This window comes from Heterodontus francisci, chromosome 4 (genome assembly GCF_036365525.1).
Source record: "Heterodontus francisci isolate sHetFra1 chromosome 4, sHetFra1.hap1, whole genome shotgun sequence".
Classification (NCBI taxonomy): domain Eukaryota; kingdom Metazoa; phylum Chordata; class Chondrichthyes; order Heterodontiformes; family Heterodontidae; genus Heterodontus; species Heterodontus francisci.
The window spans coordinates 13,615,933-13,635,609 of NC_090374.1; the positions used below are offsets into that span (position 1 = coordinate 13,615,933).

A 19,677-nucleotide genomic window follows, 5' to 3' on the forward strand; every position below is an offset into this window, starting at 1 on the left:
CTCAGGCGGGTAGACATAGCCCAGGCAAAAATCTTATAATCCGTGCTGAGGAGGGAGACCGGATGCCAGTTTTTAAGCAAGCGGAGATTGCCCCTCTTCGGCAGCAGGACGATGACCGCCCTGTGCCACGTGAGGGGCATCTCCCCGATCGCCAGGCTTTCCCCTAGGTCCCGCGCGTAATCATTCCCCAAGACGTCCCAGAACACCCCGAGGAACTCCACGTCAGCCCGTTCAGCCCCGGGGATTTGCCCCTCGGGAGCTGGTGGAGGGCACCGGTCAGCTCTGCCATCGTGAGCGGAGCCTCCAATCCTTCGGCGTCCTCCAGGCTGACCTTCGGCAGGTCCTCCCACAAAACTCTGCACGTGTCCTCGCTGGATGGATCCGGAGAGAACAACGCACTGTATAAGGCACGGACCAGGAGGCCCATTCCCTCTGGATCCATGATGGAGGATCCGTCGTCGGCCAGCAGCTCAATGAGCTGCTTACGGACCACCCGCCATTTTTCCAGCAAGTAGAAAAAGGGTGAGGTGTGGTTCAAATCTTCCAGGATCTGGATCCGCAACCTCGCATACGCGCCTCAGGACCCTATGAGTTGCAGGTCCCTCAGCGCGCCCTTTTTGTACGCCTGCCACAGGGCCGGGTTCGCGATGGCAGGACCAAGGCGGGACTCCAAGTTGAGCACCTTCCTCTCTAGGTACCCGATCTCAGCTTCCCACCTCTTGGTCGACCCCTTCGCGTACTCCTGACAGAAGACACGGATGTGAGTCTTGCCCACATCCCACCATAGCCTCAAGGAGGGGAAGCCCCCCTGCTTCCTTCTCCAGTCAGCCCAGAATCGACGGAACGAGTCCTGGAATCGCTCGTCCTCCAGCAGCCAGTACTTGGACCCCGCCCGCATGCGGAGCGGAGCGAACTCCGCCCACACCAGGTGGTGCTCCGAGCACGGCACCAGCCGCATGGAGGCCGCCGAGACGCGGGAGACGTACACCTGTGAAAAGTAGAGGCGGTCGATTCGGAACCCTGCTCGTCCAGACCTCCACATGAAGGCGCTGGAGTCGGGATTTTGCCAGACGTCCACCAAGTTGAGGGAAGTGATCACTTCTGTACCGACCCTTGGCCGCGCAGGGGACCGGAGCAATCCCCCACCTCGAGGGTACAGTTAAGTTCCCCCCCGAGGATGATGCACTCGCTGCTACCGATAGAGCTCAAGAGAGCGGACACTTCTTCAAAGAAGCACGCTTGCACGCACCGGGCCTGGGCACGTACACATACACAAAGTGGAGAGGCACGCTACCCAGGTGAACAGCAAGGTGGAGCAAGCGGCCCAGCACGAGCTCCTTGACCCTCAAGATCTCCAGCTGAAAAGTCGGGGCCAACAAGATAGCCACCCCACTAGAAATAGGGGTGAGGCGACTCGTGTAGACCCCACCCTGCCACTCCAGGAGCCAGGTGGCTTTGTCTCCCGGAACAGTGTGGGTTTCCTGCAGAAAGCTCACCGCGTATCTCCCTTCCCTGAGGACTGAGAGATTGTGAAATCTGCAGAGAGACCCCTTGCTGCCGTTGATGTTGAGGCTGGCTTTGGTTATCTTCATGTCAGAGGTACTTAAAAACCGTCACCAACACCTTACTGTGAGGAGGGAGCGGAAGTGCACCTCGCCTTCCACTCCCCCAGCAACCCATTGAGGAACGCATTAAATCGGCGCCTCTCAACCAGTTTCACGCCTGCACCCTTCCCCACTTTCTTGAGGGCGGCATGGACAGACTGGATGATCAGCGCCAGATTCAACAAAAGGCTGATGGCCAGCTGAACTTCATTGCGGCACCCCCTGCATGCCACGAGGAAATCCCGGAGTTCCGCTGTGGAGATGAGAGGAGACTTACTGGGAGGCACGAGGGACTCCACCAGCTCACTGGCGATGGAATCAAGGTCGTCCTCCATGCCCCACATTGTGTCCCCATGCTCCTCCAGGTCGTCACCACCAGCGGCCGACACATCCACTGCACACTGTGGGGCGGACGTCCCGGCCGCACTAGCTGGTCCCGCCTCCGTCACAATCCCACCCCCAGGATTGATAACGGAGGAGACCTCTCTGGGTTCTCCTGCGGAACTGGAGCCTATGGGCGCCAGCGGTTCAGGAACCCCCTCCACCTCCATCCCCAAGCCAATGAGTGTTTCAGGGGAGACGGAAGTTCCCGACACCGGAAATCCAGCTGGAGCTGAAACCGGAGGCGGAGAGAGGAGGCCATCTCCCGCTCCACCAGAGCCCACAGACCCAGCAGATGCGGCGGCATTTTCAATTATAACCGGGTCGGGTATCTCCTGGTTGGTGGTGGAGTCTGGCCCTTTGGGGCCTCGCCTTCCTCTCCACTCAGGACACCTGACCCAGTGGCAGAATGGGAGGCATCCCCAGGCTCCCCTGTCAAACGCAGGGCTCCATTTGCTCCCACAGGAGGGGCCTCATGTGCAGGGGCTCGCCCCCTCCCCTCCATCCTGGGGGTTCGGGAGCTCCTGCCCAGGCTTTGCAGCCTTGATAGTGGTGGTGGCAGGGGGAACCTGGGGACACAAACCAGGAGACAGCTCCCCTCCAACAGATGGGCCCTGCACCACTTCTTTGGAGGGGTGCCTTCTCCTCTTTTTCCCAGTTGGGCGCAGAGGCTCAGAGACCTCCACGTCATCAAAGGCCTCTGCCTCCGCACCCTCCTTTTCTTCAGTCACCCTGGGCCTGAGCCCAGCCCTGGGGCAGGTGGATTCCCCGGGTGCGGGCCTTGCACTGAACTCAGGCTCGGGTTGTACCACAGTGTCCAGGGACGCGCCTCATTGTTTATTTTTCCTCCGCGCCTTCCTTCCCACTTGGACGGGTACCCTCCCCCCTCCTCACCGGAGGTCGTGAAAACCACAGCCTCCGGCACCGACTGAACGGTGTCTGGTGGAGGTGTAGGGGAGTGGGAGGAGGTGCAGCGGTGCCACCCTGGGCCGCCGAGGTGAATTTGGCGGCCGGGAGGTTGTGGCAGTTCTTATGAATATGCCCCTCCCCCTTGCAGACATGGCACTGTGCCCAGTCCAAGGTCCAGAAGACGTGGTCGGCCATTCCCTGGAACTCTACATTAAAATGGCCATCTGTGATATCCTCCCGCGCGAGCTGCATGAATAGCTGGTGGCGGAAGGAGTACACATGCCGGAGGCTGTTCTCCCGAACACCGAGCGGGACTGAGGTGAGCCCTGTCTTTACTTCCCCCAGATGGTGCAGGTGGGGAAGGAAGAGCTCACCAGGAATGAAGGGTGGGACGTCTGACAAAATGACCCGTTGTGCAATGGCCTCCAGGGGGTCCACTGGCAGAAAGATCCCGCCACAGTGAGCCGCTTGCTCAGGGCCAGGGTCACCACCCGCTCGGTCTTCAGGAAAAACACTGCCTTCCTGTACATTATAGAGGCTGCAACAATGGCCGAAGGGCCAACAAACCTGGCCATTGACTTAACACAAACCTCTATCGTCATGTTCGGATGGACTTGGCTCTTGACTCAATGCTTTGATGTTATTAGAGCAAACGGTGACGGGGCAACAGCTGCAGTAGCATATGTGCGAGAAAGCCCTGTCACCGGCAAAGAGGGTCTTGCCATCGTGTCGCAGAACCATGCCCACCCTTAAGAAATTAGGCTAACAACAGTTTTTAAACTAAAGCAATATGATGGGAGGGGTGGTGGTGGGGGTAGAGGAGAATACGGGTGCAAAGGAAAAGGACAAGGAGAGGAGAGGATAGATGTTGCTGTGTTTCGTGGTTGGAGCACCTCACTGTAGAGTCTACAGTCTACAGTCCAGTCTTCCAGTTAGCGGAGTGTTCTTCGCCCGGGTCAGTTAGAGCCGCCCGGTTCTTTCCTTTTCCGCTGTTCTCTAAAAACTGTGAAGACTTTCTTCAGCCGGCCAGCTCCTGCCATCCCGAGCCACACAATTGGGGGTGGGGAGGGAGCCCCCTTTGTGCAGGATGGAAGGTAAACACAAGAGCAAGTACACGGGCTTCCCTATAGAATTTGGCAGCCCCACCCCTGGATCTTCCGCACCTCCTCCCTTCCCCAACAGTCTAAGCAAAAAACAGTTCTCTGCTGCTCCAACACCCATAGGGATAGATTTGAAACAAATGTTTTTTATATATAAGCAGAGATATTCACTCACAGTCTTCTGAAGCACTGATTGTGAATCTCTTGCCACCTTTAACCAAAACAAGAAGTTCTGTTAGTTGGAAGATGAAATCTGAATATAAAATAAAAAACAGCTCTAAACCATTAAGGTGCAGCTGCGGACATTAGAACATTAGAACATTACAGCGCAGTACAGGCCCTTCGGCCCTCGATGTTGCGCCGACCTGTGAAATCATCTGACCTACACTATTCCATTTTCATCCATATGTCTATCCAATGACCACTTAAATGCCCTTAAAGTTGGCGAGTCTACTACTGTTGCAGGCAGGGCGTTCCACGCCCCTACTACTCTCTGAGTAAAGAAACTACCTCTAACATCTGTCCTATATCTATCACCCCTCAACTTAAAGCTATGTCCCCTCGTGTTTGCCATCACCATCCGAGGAAAAAGACTCTCACTATCTACCCGATCTAACCCTCTGATTATCTTATATGTCTCTATTAAGTCACCTCTCCTCCTCCTTCTCTCCAACGAAAACAACCTCAAGTCCCTCAGCCTTTCCTCGCAAGACCTTCCCTCCATACCAGGCAACATCCTAGTAAATCTCCTCTGCACCCTTTCCAAAGGTTCCACATCCTTCCTATAATGCGGTGACCAGAACTGCACGCAATACTCCAGGTGCGGCCTCACCAGAGTTTTGTACAGCTGCAGCATGATCTCGTGGCTCCGAAACTCGATCCCCCTACTAATAAAAGCTAACACACCATATGCCTTCTTAACAACCTGGGTAGCAACTTTCAGGGATTTATGTACCTGGATACCAAGATCTCTCTGCTCATCTACACTACCAAGAATCTTCCCATTAGCCCAGTACTCTGCATTCCTGTTACTCCTTCCAAAGTGAATCACCTCACACTTTTCCGCATTAAACTCCATTTGCCATCTCTCAGCCCAGCTCTGCAGCCTATCTATGTCCCTCTGTACCCTACAACATCCTTCGGCACTATCCACAACTCCACCGACCTTCGTGTCATCCGCAAATTTACTAACCCACCCTTCTACACCCTCATCCAGGTCATTTATAAAAATGACAAACAGCAGTGGCCCCAAAACAGATCCTTGCAGTACACCACAAGTAACTAAACTCCAGGATGAACATTTGCCATCAACTACCACCCTCTGTCTTCTTTCAGCTAGCCAATTTCTGATCCAAAGCTCTAAATCACCTTCAACCCCATACTTCTGTATTTTCTGCAATAGCCTACCATGGGGAACCTTATCAAACGCCTTACTGAAATCCATATACACCACATCCACTGCTTTACCCTCATCCACCTGTTTGGTCACCTTCTTGAAAAACTCAATAAGGTTTGTGAGGCACGACCTACCCTTCACAAAACCGTGCTGACTATCGCTAATGAACTTATTCTTTTCAAGATGATTATAAATCCTATCTCTTATAACCTTTTCCAACATTTTACCCACAACCGAAGTAAGGCTCACAGGTCTATAATTACCAGGGCTGTCTCTACTCCCCTCCTTGAACAAGGGGACAACATTTGCTATCCTCCAGTCTTCCGGCACTATTCCTGTCGACAATGACGACATGAAGATCAAGGACAAAGGCTCTGCAATCTCCTCCCTGGCTTCCCAGAGAATCCTAGGATAAATCCCATCTGGCCCAGGAGACTTATCTATTTTCACACTTTCCAAAATTGCTAACACCTCCTCCTTGTGAACCTCAATCTCATCTATCCTAGTGGTCTGAATCTCAGTATTCTCCTCGACAATATTTTCCTTCTCTACTGTAAATACTGACGAAAAATATTCATTTAACGCTTCCCCTATCTCCTCTGATTCCACACACAACTTCCCACTACTATCCTTGATTGGCCCTAATCTAACTCTAGTCATTCTTTTATTCCTGATATACCTATAGAAAGCCTTAGGGTTTTCCTTGTTCCTATCCGCCAATGACTTCTCTTGTCCTCTCCTTGCTCTTCTTAGCTCTCCCTTTGGATCCTTCCTGGCTAGCTTGTAACTCTCAAGTGCCCTAACTGAGCCTTCACGTCTCATCCTAACATCAGCCTTCTTCTTCCTCTTGACAAACGCTTCAACCTCTTTAGTAAACCACGGCTCCCTCGCTCGACAACTTCCTCCCTGCCTCACAGGTACATACTTATCAAGGACACGCAGTAGCTGCTCCTTGAATAAGCTCCACATTTCGATTGTGCCCATCCCCTGCAGTTTCCTTCCCCATCCTACGCATCCTAAATCTTGCCTAATCGCATCATAATTTCCTTTCCCCCAGCTATAATTTTTGCCCTGCGGTATATACCTGTCCCTGCCCATCGCTAAGGTAAACCTAACCGAATTGTGATCACTATCACCAAAGTGCTCACCTACATCTAAATCTAACACCTGGCCAGGTTCATTACCCAGTACCAAATCCAATGTGGCATCGCCCCTGTTTGGCCTGTCTATATACTGTGTCAGAAAACCCTCCTGCACACACTGGACAAAAACTGATCCATCTAAAGTACTCGAACTATAGTATTTCCAGTCAAAATTTGGAAAGTTAAAGTCCCCCATAACAACTACCCTGTTACTCTCGCTCCTGTCGAGAATCATCTTCGCTATCCTTTCCTCTACATCTCTGGAACTATTCAGAGGTCTACAGAAAACTCCCAACAGGGTGACCTCTCCTCTCCTGTTTCTAACCTCGGCCCATACTACCTCAGTAGACGAGTCCTCAAACGTCCTTTCTGCCGCTGTTATACTCTCCTTGATTAACAATGCCACACCCCCCCCTCTTTTACCATCTTCTCTGTTCTTACTGAAACATCTAAATCCCGGAACCTGCAACATCCATTCCTGCCCCTGCTCTACCCATGTCTCCGAAATGGCCACAACCTGTTCGGTTGGTGTCAATCTCAGCGTAGGTGCAGGAATTGTCTTGTGTTGTAAGACAAACAGGAGTGAAATAGTGTTATTCGTCCGACATATTTGTCCTTAGGTGTCAGCCGTGCCTCGATGAATGACACACTCGCCTCAGAGTCTGAAGGTTGTTGGTTCAAATCCACACTCGGGAGACCTGAACACAAAATCTAGGCTGATGCTTCAGTAAAGTACATAGGGGGCAGTAGTGTAGTGGCAATGTTACTGGACTCATCCAGGGGATTGGACTAATGCTCGGGAGATGAGTTCAAATCCCAACACGGCAACTGATGGAATTTAAATTCAATTAATTAACTAAACTGGAATAAAAAGTAATGATAATCATGAAACTACTGGATTGTTATAAAGCCCATCTGGTTCATAAGCATCCTTCAGGGAAAGAAATCTGCTATCCTTACTCAGTCTGGCCTTCTTGTGACTCTAGACCCTTAACTGCCCTCTGAAATGGCCTGCAAGCCACTCAATTGTATCAAACTGCTACAGAAAAGTCAAAGAAGAATAAAGTATGAGCAAGGAAACCTCCTGCAGATTACCACCTCCCACCCTCCCTCACCATGCTAAATGAGATAGATTCAGAGCAGATCTAGCAGCTCAAAACAGGCATCTATGAGGCGCTGTGGGTCATCAGCAGCAGGATTGTATTCAATCACAATCTTGTAACCTCATGACCTGGCATATCCCTCACTCTACCGTTACCATCAAGTGAGGGGATCAACCCTGATTTGATCAGGAGCAGCACCAGGCATACCTGAAAATGAGATGCTAACTGGGTGAAGCGACAACACAGGACTACATGCATGCTCAAGGACATAAGCGAACGAGTCATGCTTTGCTGACAATCCAACAGCTTCACAGTCATTTACTGATACCAGCTTTTTCAATTCCAGATTTCTTTATGAAATGATTTCAAGTTCTCAAACTGCCATGGTGGAATTTAAACTTCTGATCTAACCTGCTGTATTAATCCAAGCGTCTAGATTAGAAGCAGTAATAAATACAGGTCACTGTGACCCATCTGTAATATGTCCTTTTTAATGATATAAAACTTTATGTTATCTATAAAAAGGTCTAAGCACATTTAGGCCACTTTGATGTGTTTCTGCAAAACAAAAGCACGTTTATCCCCACCGGCTGCAATGTAGCCACGGTGACCCTTTTAAAGGGCATGACATTTGATCGGCTCACGTCTTCGAGTTTTGGGAAAAACTCTCCTACAGAATCTGTACAGACAGAATCTTTGCGGGGAATTTTATGCTCTCCCCATGGGCGACTTTGGAGGCAGGGAGAGCATTAATCGGGCGGGATGGTGGCAGTGGGGCCCCCGCCACCTTCCCACCTCCATCAAATTTAGTCCGGGGCGGGGGCAACTGGAATTAGCCCAGTGGGCGTGGGGTGGGTGAGGAGGGGGGGCACTGGGGGCGGGCCTATCACCGCACATGGAGCATGCCAAGCAAACTTGTGTGGGTTGCCTGCTGGCTCTGGGGTGGGAGTGTCCCTCATTAAAGGACAATGAGTGCTTGATCGAGAGAGCGAGAATTGGAAAGGGGGGGGGGGGGGGGGTGCCCGCTGAGAACCACCCCCTGCCCTGACTGTCGATCCCTTACACACCCTTCCCTGTGACCCCCCCAACCCGCGAAACCCCTCACGCTGTGACGTACCTGTGGCCTGGGTCCAGTGCCTCCGGTGAGTTCAGTGCCGGCAGCTGCCACAGCCTCTGTGGTGGTGCTGCTCAGTTAAACAGCTGCCAGCCTCTGACTGGCTAACAGCTCTCAGCAGGCAGGACTTCCGCCACCGGGTTCCTTCATCCTGGGGACGGCCCGCCGCTGTCTACTTGAGTGCCTAACTGGCACGTAATATGGCAGGACTTCCCCAGAGGAGGCAACGCAGGGCTCTCGCTGGGGCTTTAACTGGTGGCTGAGACCCCTGTGACCCAGATAAAATCCCAGCCTTCGATTTATTCTGCAGGTGGTCACTTCAGGTAAAGGTTTCAACAAACCTTTTCAAGAGGAATTAGACAACTGCTTCAAAGTGTGTAATTAAAGGGTATGGGAAATGAATAGGAGAGTCGGATAGACCGAGTGAGTCATTGAAGGGTGTGGGGAGTGAACAGAAAAGTGGGATTAGACTGGATGGGATACCAAAGGTTATGGTTGTGGAGCAGTAGAGAGTGCAATTACACTAGATAGGATATTGAAGAGTCTGGGCAGTGACAGGATGGTGGGAGTAGAATGCATGGGATATCAAGAGGAATGAGTAAATATTCTGGAATATTAATTAGTGCCCTGAATACCTTCTGTCTCCACCCCTCCCCCCGCCCCTTCATTCGGCAGTGAGTTTTATCAGTTCTGTTAACTCTTTCAGCACAATGTGGTTTTGAATATTTCTCTCTGGTTGTGGCTCGTTCACCCCCTCCCTCCCTCAGGTACATCTACAGTCCCACTTTCAACTTCCTCTGCAAAAACTGAGGTAAATCAAAGTGTAGCAGGCGGGCGACTCCAAGAATGGTGTTTATAAACCTGTAGACTGTAGCAGGAAGGGAAAACTGAGGGAGGAGTTGTACAGTTTACAGAGAAAGAATAAGTGAGAGTAGGAGATGGTTCTGCGGAGTGAGCAGGAGATGGTGTGATGAACCTTGGTTAGATGCTGCTTTCCCCCTCCCAGCACAGCTATTGGGAGTCTTTTGGATGACTGAAGATGAGGAGAGAGTTTCAGCCAGTAATTCAACCTGAGGATTCAGGTAATGTGAAATGGTTATTGTCCAAAAAATAATCTAGAGGCAGCGATTGAGGGGAGGATTTTCACCTTCACGGCCTGGGCAATTGTCGAGAGAGGATCACCCGCCCTTTATAGAACAAACCTGATTTACACTCAATTATTTTCAATAGTATGAAATTCGGACAGGGTCTATAAAGGGTCATCAATCTGTCCCATCAGTTTATCACTCAGATAATGAAGGTGAGAATCTGCCCCTGAATATCTGTCCAGTATTTTCTATTTGTAGATATTCTGTAAACTCTCTCTGCTAAACTGTCTGAATGGACTTTGATCTGTTAACTGGAGTGTAGACGGTACCTGGTGCAGACTGCTGGTGGGTCTGATCGGTCCCGGCAATGCTGGATGAATCTGGATCCTTCCTGAAAAAAAACCAGCGACAGAAATATTCAGAGAAAGCTAATGGAATAATTGCAGGTGACAGTAAGGAACATCCTGTGTACACATCATCTTCCTGTTCATGTTATACAGAGAACAGATTTCTGAGAGTGAGTAACACAGTTAATCGATCGAACCCTGCTGGAAATTGCAGATGCTGGGATGTGGACACAATCAGACTTAGTGCAGGTGAATAGATCACCACTGCTCACAGTCTCAGCTTGGCACCAGAGTGTGACTGGTATCCAAGGAACCCAGGGCATAGTCAGCAGCTGCAACACTGGGAGGGCTGCAGAAACTAGAAAAAAAATCAAGGTAACAAATGATTCCAGGCAGCTTTGATGCACCTTCCAGTAACTGGTTCTAGGGCAGTAATGGGGGGGTTATTGGAGATAAGAGATAAATTTCTGCAGCGGCTTTTCAAAGTCGTCTGCCGTAACTTTGGTGGGAGAGTTGCTGAAACCCTAGAAAATGGAGGACGATCGGGTGACTCCCTCCCACCCAGTGGAAATTCAGCTGTTTGAAGGGGAAGGGAGAAAATAACAATATTCAAAAATACTATAAAATGACACACTTCCATATTATACTCAAACATTCACCGCAACTGATAACAATTCAATCAAGGAAAGTCTTTCCCTCCAGCAGGCATCCACTACAACTCAGTGTCGAAAGTGATAAAAATGAGCAAGAACCTCATTTTTACACTAAAATAAAAGACTTCATTTATATATTGCCTTACACGACCATCGGACATCTCAAAGTGCTTTACAGCCAATGAAATACTTTTTGAAGTGTAGTCACTGTTGTCATGCAGCAAACACAGCAGCCAGTGCACGCACAGCACCTCCCACAAACAGCAATATGTCAATCACCAGATAATCTGTCTTTGTGAAGTTGATTGAGGGTGAATTAAAGGTTAATTTGGGGAAGGAAGCTCACAGGTGAATCTGGAGTCAGAGATTTACAAGCATCCTGGCAATTGGGAGCTTTTGCTCAGTAACGATTAGCCTGTGATTCATCTCAGAGCCTTTTCAGATCACTTTCCGCACAGCAAGTGCCTGAACAGCTGCTTTGAAAGGACAATCCGTGTTCACAGTTCATCACCATCAGGCTGCACTCTTATCTGTGAGCAAAAGATGTTCAATTCAACTCTGGACCAGGGAACTTAAGCTACCCTGCATGTATTAATAGACAATCATCCTACCTTTTTGTACATCTGATGCACCCTATTAGCCATGAACATCCTAAAGAGATAAAAATGATGAGTAAATATTTAGTTGATTAACTGAAATCCTTATCTGGAGCATTAGAAAATGAAAGATAAAAAAGTTAATCAAAGCCACACCCCATCTACACTCTACCCCATCATGGACTCTACCCACACATTTAATCCCCTCCCACAGCCCATGTTCACTGATTGGTCCATATCATTCCATGTGCCATGAGTGAATGTGAAGAATGTAGCCAATTAGAATTTTATACAATGGCGTACACGTGAAGCACACACTAAATCCTGCACACTACCTTTAACATGTTGATCACATTATATTGACAAATGTATTACATAAACTCCACTATTGGAAGGGTATCAGGCCAAACCAACCCTTTTCATCAATACATACATATTGCACAATTGGATAGGTCTGGGGTTTTATTATATGATCCTTAGATTCTTTTTCTCAAGACCACCCAACATAGTCCAGTCCAATATCAATTATTGACCAAACCAGATTGCCAACAGCAGGAATCCCAACACCGAGTGAAGAGTAACAAAACACTTTCTGCCACACAAACTGTTCCACCGCCAGTTCTCTCTGTCTTTGTTCTTTTGCATTGCCCTTGCCCACTGCCCTTTCTCTGATTTCTTAAAATGTTTGTTCATTTCAGAAGAATCAAAGAATCTTACAAAACAGAAGGAGGTCATTCGGCCCATTGTGCCAGTGCCGGCTCTTTGAAAGAACTTTCCAATCAGTTCCTTCCCCCTAGCTTTCCCCCAAAGCCCTGTAAATATCCAATTCCCTTTTGGAAGTTACTATTGAATCGGCTTCAATCGCCCTTTCAGGCAGCGCATTCCAGACCAGGACAACTCGCTAGATGAAAAAAATGTCATGTCACCTCAGGCTCTTTTGCCAATTACCTTAAATCTGTGGCCTCTGGTTACTGACCCCCTGCCAGTGGAAACAGTTTCTCCATATTTACTTTATTAAAACCCTTCATGATTTTGAACACATCTATGAAATCTCCCCTGAACCTTCTCTGCTTTAAGGAGAACAACCCCAGCTTCTCTGGTTTCTGCACATAACTGAAAACCCTCATCTCTGATACCAGGCCAGTAAATCTCCGAGAAAAGCCAACGCGTTTACATTGATCCCTTTCCAAGGTGTCGTTCAAACATAGAGACATATCTTAGGACATCATAACCATCGCTCTACTGGAACTGTCACAATATCATTGCTACACTGATGGGTTGCATCTAAACTGGAGGGGGACCATTATCCTTGCGGGGAGGTTTGCTAGTACTACTCAGGAGGGTTTAAACTAGTCTTGCAGGGGGGTGGGACCCAAAGTACTAGTCTCTCCGATGAGATAGTTGAGGCAAATGTAGATGTTAAAGCAAACAAGTCCAGTAGGAAGATGGGCAGGGGCAGGACAGGGAGCGTGGAAGGTCTGATAGGCTAAACTGCATTTACTTTAATGCAAGAAGCCTTACAGGTAAGGTAGATGAACTCAGAGCATGGATCGGTACATGGGATTATGATATTATAGCTATTACAGAAACGTGGTTGAGGGATGGGCAGGACTGGCAGCTCAATGTTCCGGGGTACTGATGCTTCCGGCGTGACAGAGGTGGAGGTAAGAGAGGAGGGGGAGTTGCACTATTGATTAGGGAGGACATCACGGCAGTACTTAGAGAGGATATCCCGGGGGGAATGTCCAGCGAAGCCATATGGGTAGAATTTGAAATAAGAAACGGGTGATCAATTTGATGGGATTATACTATAGACCCCCCAATAGTCAGAGGGAAGTGGAGGAGCATAGATGTAGGGAAATCACAGATTGGTGTTGGAATTACAGGGTTGTAATAGTGGGCGATTTTAACTTCCCTAATATTGACTGGGACTGCCTTAGTGCTAAGGGATCAGATGGGGAAGAATTTGTGAAGTGTGTCCAGGATAGTTTTCTGAAGCAGAATGTGGATGGCCCTACTAGAGAAGGGGCTATACGCGACCTTCTCTTAGGAAATGAGGATGGGCAGGTGGTTGATATGTTAGTGGGGGAGCACTTTGGGACCAGTGACCATAACTCTATTAGCTTCAAGATAGTTGTGGAAAAGGATAGGATTGGTCCTCAGGTTGAAGTCCTAAATTGGGGGAAGGCTAATTTCGATGGCATCAGACATGAACTCTCAAAAGTTGAATGGGAGAGGCTGTTTACAGGTAAAGGGACGTCTGGCAAGTGGGAGGCTTTTAAAAGTGAGATTGGAAGAGTTTAGGGCCGGCATGTTCCTGTTAGATGGAAGGGCAAGGATGGTAAGATTAGGGAACCTTGGTTGACGAGGGATATTGAGGGTCTGGTCAGGACAAAGAAGGAGGCATATGTCAGGTACAGGCAGCTGGGATCAAGCAAGTCCCTGGAGGAGTATAGAGGATGTAGGACTACACTTAAGAAGGAAATCAGGAGGGTGAAAAGGGGCCATGAGATTTCCCTGGCATATAAGATAAAGGAGAATCCTGAAATATTCTATAAGTATATTAAGAGCAAAAGGGTAGCTAGGGAGAGAGTAGGCCCCCTTAAGGATCAGTATGGCAATCTGTGTGTGGAGCCACGGGAAATGGGCGAGGTCTTAAATGAATATTTCTCGTCCGTATTTACCGTGGAGACGGTCATGGAAGCTAGTAAGTACAAGGGAGGGAACAGCGATATCCTGGAGCATATCAACATTACAAAGGAGGAGGTGATAGAGGTTTTGAAGCGCATTAAGGTGGATAAATCCCCAGGGCCTGAACAGGTGTATCCTAGGATGCTATGGGAAGCAAGGGAGGAGATTGCCGGGCCCTGGCAGAGATTTTTGTATCATCGTTAGCCACGGGTGAGGTACCGGAAGACTGCAGGATAGCTAATGTTCTGCCTGTATCTAAGAAGGGCAGCAGGGATAAACCAGGGAACTACAGGCCGGTAAGCCTACCACATCAGTGGTGGGAAAATTATTGGAAGGGATTCTGAGAGACAGGATTTATATGCATTTGGAAAGGCATGGTCTGATTAGGGATAGTCAGCATGGCTTTGTGTGTGGGAAATCATGTCTCACGAATTTGATTGAGTTTTTCGAGGAGGTGATCAAGAGGATTGACGAGGGCAGGGTGATGGACGTTGTCTACATGGACTTTAGCAAGGCCTCTGACAAGGTCCTGCATGGTAGGCTGGTCCAGAAGGTTCGAACACATGGGATCCGGGGTGAGCTAGCAAATTGGATACAAAATTGGCTTGGTGATAGGAGGCAGAGCATATCCTGGAGCATATCAACATTATAAAGGAGGGTTTATTGTCAGATTGGAGGCCGGTGATCAGTGGTGTGCCGCAGGGATCGGTGCTGGGCCCTCTGTTGTTTGTCATATATATTAATGACTTGGATGTGAATGTAGGGGGAATGAGTAGTATGTCTGCAGAAGACACCAAAATTGGTGGTATAGTGGACAGTGAAGAAGGTTGTCTAAGGTTACAACAGGATATAGATCAGCTGGGAAAGTGGGCAAGGGAGTGGCAAATGGAATTTAACTCAGACAAGTGCGAAGTGATGCATTTTGGGAAGTTAAGCCAGGGCAGAACATATACAGTGAATGGCAAGGCCCTGGGGAGTGTGGTTGAGCAGAGAGACCTTGGGGTGCAAGACATAGTTCCCTGAAAGTGGCAACACAGGTAGACAGGGTGGTGAAGAAGGCGTATGGCATGCTTGCCTTCATCGGCCGAGGCATTGAGTACAAGAGTTGAGTCGTCATGTTACAGTTGTACATAATGTTGGTTCGGCCGCATTTGGAGTACTGTGCGCAGTTCAGGCCGCCGCACTACAGGAAAGATGTGATTCAGCTAGAGAGGGTGCAGAAAGGATTCACAAGGATGTTGCCTGGTTTGGAGGGCTTGAGTTATAAGGAGAGATTGGATAGGCTGGGTCTGTTTTCCCTGGAGCGAAGAAGGCTGAGAGGGGACATGATAGAGGTATATAAAATTATGAAAGGCATAGATAGGGTAGATAGCCAGAGTCTGTTTCCCATGGTAGGGGTGACTAAAACTAGAGGGCATAGATTTAAGGTGAGAGGGAGGAAGTTTAAAGGGGATCAAAGGGGTAAATTTTTCACACAAAGAATAGTGGGTATCTGGAATGAGCTGCCTGAGGAGGTGGTGGAGGCAGGAACAGTAGCAACATTTAAGAGGCATCTGGACAGGTACTTGAATGAGCAAGGCATAGAGGGATATGGAATTAATGCAGGCAGGTGGGATTAGTATAGATAGGCATTATGGTTGGCAAGGACGCGATGGGCCAAAGGGCCTGTTTCTATGCTGTATGACTCGATGACTCTATAAATGATAACACTCATTCCACCACATTCTTAGACTGTATGGTTTGTTGTTCTTACACAAGGCCGCATGTCTCAATGTTGTAAAGGCCTTCCTTGTTTTATCAACATCAGCTGCCTCCATTCAGATGATGATACACTCAATAACAACTTGTAATTATATAGCACCTTTAACATAAAGTGTTTCACAGGAGCGTAATTTGACACTGAGCCACATAAGGAGAGATTCGAATAGGCCAATGAAAGCTTGGTCAAAAAGGTAGGTTTTTAAAAATATCGTAAAAAAGGAGGAGAAAGAGGTAGAGAGGTGGAGAGGTTTAGGGAGGGAATTCCAGACCTTCGGGTCGAAATAGCAGAAGGCACAGCTGCCAATGGTGGGGTAAAGGAAACTGGGATTTACAAGAGGTGAGAGCTGGACAAAGACAGAGGGTTATAGGTCTGGAAGAGGTTACAGAGATAGTGAGGGCGAGGTCATAAACAAAAGGATGAGAATTTTAAATTCTCAAGATCATTGATCACCCACATTATTGGACTCAGCAGCTTGAGCTCTATAATGTGTCCAAGGCACCTTACACCTCCAATTCAAGCAGCCCGTGCAAAGAGGGCTTGAGGTGCCTGTGCACTCAAGGATCATTATGCCCCTCAAACACTGAAACATATCGTTTTATTTGACTGCATCCTGTACACAACCCACCTCCTTTCTTCCTGAAGATGATGAAAATGATGATGAGGATGAAGAGAATGAGCAGCAAAATCAGCAGTAGAAGGACCAGTAGAATGGTGCTGGAGGCAGGCGGCTTCTCTGTAAAACAGCAAGAACACCATTGATAAACAACATCTTAAACCGAGGATGTGTTCACCCTTGAGTCATTCCCCAGCTTGGTTCAGTTGGTGGTGTCAGAAAGCCAGAGGTTCAAGCCCCATTCATAATTTGAGCACCTAATTCACACTGAACAGCCAATACAGTAATGAAGTGTAGAGCTACATCATCAGCAGTGCTGTCTTTCAGATGAGACTTAAAACTAAGCTTCCGACTGCCTGATCAGGTAGATGCCAAAGATCCCATGACAGGCACTTTTTGAAGGAGAGCAGGGAATTCTGCTGGTGTCCTGCTAAGGTTCCCACTAAGCCATGTGAGTGTGTGGCTGCACAGCAATCCAGAACATACCGCACATTGAAATCAGCAGGCCACGCACAATGAAGAAAATTTAGAGGGAACATTGGTCCTGGACAACCAACAGAAAATAGCTAAAATAAAAGCAAAATACTGTGGATGCGGGAAATCTGAAATAAAAACAGTAAGTGCTGGCAGGTCACAGATCTGAAACGTTAACTCTGTTTCTCTCTCCACAGATGCTGCCAGACATGCCGTGTATTTCCAGCTCTTTCCGTTTTTATTACACATATTGGCTGCTACATTTGCTTACATAACAAAAGTTACTGCACTTCAGTAAGGGGAAGGGGAAGTTTCTGGTCCTGAGAAGTCTGTTCATAAACCCTGCCCTGAAGTGAAGTTGTGATCTATCTGCAGCTCTCGGCCTCTCTCTTCTTCCACCTCACCTGCCTCTATTGCTTTCTGCAAGATGAATGTTTCTTGGCCCTGTGGATCTGTCATGTAGAATCATACAATCTCACAGTACAGAAGGCAGCCATGCTTTCACGGAGCTATCCAATTAGTCCTACTTCTCTGCCCTTTCCCCATAGCCCTGCAGTTTCCTCCCCTCCGAGTATTCATCCAATTGCCTTGTCAAAGTTACTGAAGAATTTGTTCCACTTTCAGACAATACATTCCAGATCATAACAGTACATCAAGGAAGACAGCTGTTTAATTATGTGTGACACCGAATATAAGATTAGATAGATATTCTAAATGACCCCACAGAGTAGTTCCCGGGTCCTGCGCAGACTCACCTGGACTCAGATGGGAAGCAGTAAGGGTTGCTTTTGGCTCCAGCTACCCCCGGGTTGAATAAAAAAGAATTGGCAATGGTTATGGATTTCTCTGAGGAGAGCTGGCATGGACTTGATGGGCCGAATGGCCTCCTTCTGGGCTCTAAATGACTCTACAGTTCTCCCTCCTTAGTCTTTTCACTCCCTGTCGGTAATCCATGTGTGAATGCTGAGCTAGGACAGGATCCAACTTGGCTGTGATGCCTCCCACAGTCAGACAGCCACTTGGGTAAATGTACCAGTACCTATGGAACCATTCCCGATGAAGGAGTCACACATTCTTTTTAAATCAAGAGGGACATCTTATCCTGTTGCACCTTCCAGTTAGAGATGACCTAAATGTCAGTGTAAATTTGGGTCCTTTGGACACTGACACACGTAACATTCAGTTCAATGGCTTTCAATACTGAATACCAAAATGTACCTAAAAGGATCAGCACATGCAAATTACTGTAAATACAATAAACAGCAAAACTGTTAGACCCTCACTGCACAACCTCGATACACTGGAGAATGTGGGAATGGTTTCTTACCATGTACAACCTGCAGCTGTGTCTCAGTCTGGATCAGATATTGATAATTGTCCAATGATGTGTATTCCACCAGACACAGGTAAGTGTGATTGTCATTCACACTCAGCTGGTTTATCCTGGTTGAGGCGTTTCCCTCCTTTGGATTCCCGATGAGCTCGTACCGATTTCCACCATTTGCAGTTGTCCAAGATCCATTTGATTGGGCTCTGAATGTGACTATGTGTTGGTAGGGCTCCTTCCTCATCCATGTAACAGTGGACAGGGTGCGGTAACTCCTGGGTGTGAACATACAGGGCAATGTAACTGAAGCTCCCTCGGTCCCAGTCACCACTGAGACATTTCCACTAGCAGCTGAGGAAAGGACAGACATCAGAATGGATCATATGAACATCAGAAATTGGAGCAGGAATAGGCCATTCAGCCCCTCAAGCCTGCTCCACCATTTAATAAGATCATGGCTGATCTGATTATGGCCTTAACTCCACTTTTCTGCCAGCTCCCAGAACCCTTGACCTCCTCAGTGTGCTCAGATCAGTGTGCAGAATTTTTAGATTAAATTTGTTTTGTATTTTTCGACTTTACAATAGAATTAATTTCTTAAAAACTCCACTCTCATATCTCAGCAGGTCTGTCCCAGACAGGCTGTTACATTCTCCTACAGTACCCACCCTGATCATTTTAAACATTTTCTTTCATTCATGGGATGGGCATCGCTGGCTATGACAGCATTTATTGCCCATCCCTAATTGCCCTTGAGAAAGTGGTGGTGTGGCACCTTCTTGAACGGCTGCAGTCCATGTGGGGTATGTACACCCATAAGTAACTTACAGGTTAGAAAGTCCACCTACTCGAATTCATTGATCCAGAGCCCCACACCCTTCCCGCATTGCTGAATGCAATTGTTCCTTAAATTATTTCAAGGATTTCACTCCCTCCATCACTCTGTCCAGAAATCCCTTTGCAAGTGTTGACCACTCTTTGTGTAAAGGGGAACCTCCTGACATCAGTCTTCACTTGACAGTTCAGTACTTTCAACCCATGACCATTGCTACTCACACAGTTTGATTTAAAGGAGTATTCCAGATTAATTTGGGTTGTGGGGAAATCTGCCGCTCTTCTCTGCACCACCTCCAGTGCTTGAATGTCTCTCCTCTCTCAATGCGCAGCACTTAAGATGCAGCCTGATTGCATGTATCAGCCATGACTCAGTGGGTGGTGCTCTCACCTCCGAGTTAGAGTGTTACGGGATCAAGTCCCACTCCAAAGACCTGAGCACCATATCCAGGCTGACACACCAGTGCAGTACTGAGGGAATGCTGCACTGTCAAAGAGAGGTTAAACTGAGGGCCCCATCTGCCCTCTTATACAGATGTAAAA

General features: G+C 48.2%; 1 protein-coding gene across 2 annotated transcripts in view; it reads right to left on the bottom strand.

Annotated features, from left to right (window-relative positions):
* Positions 1-19,677, bottom strand: part of LOC137368900 (uncharacterized) — a 79,347-nt gene that overhangs the window by 28,172 nt on the left and 31,498 nt on the right. For both annotated transcript variants that reach the window (XM_068029165.1, XM_068029164.1), the window contains exons 3-6: positions 18,301-18,651; positions 16,512-16,619; positions 11,449-11,488; positions 10,167-10,228 (exon numbers count right to left, since the gene is read on the bottom strand). In XM_068029165.1, coding sequence (XP_067885266.1) covers positions 10,167-10,228; positions 11,449-11,488; positions 16,512-16,619; positions 18,301-18,651 — 561 coding nt within the window. The remainder of the gene's footprint in view (positions 1-10,166; positions 10,229-11,448; positions 11,489-16,511; positions 16,620-18,300; positions 18,652-19,677) is intronic.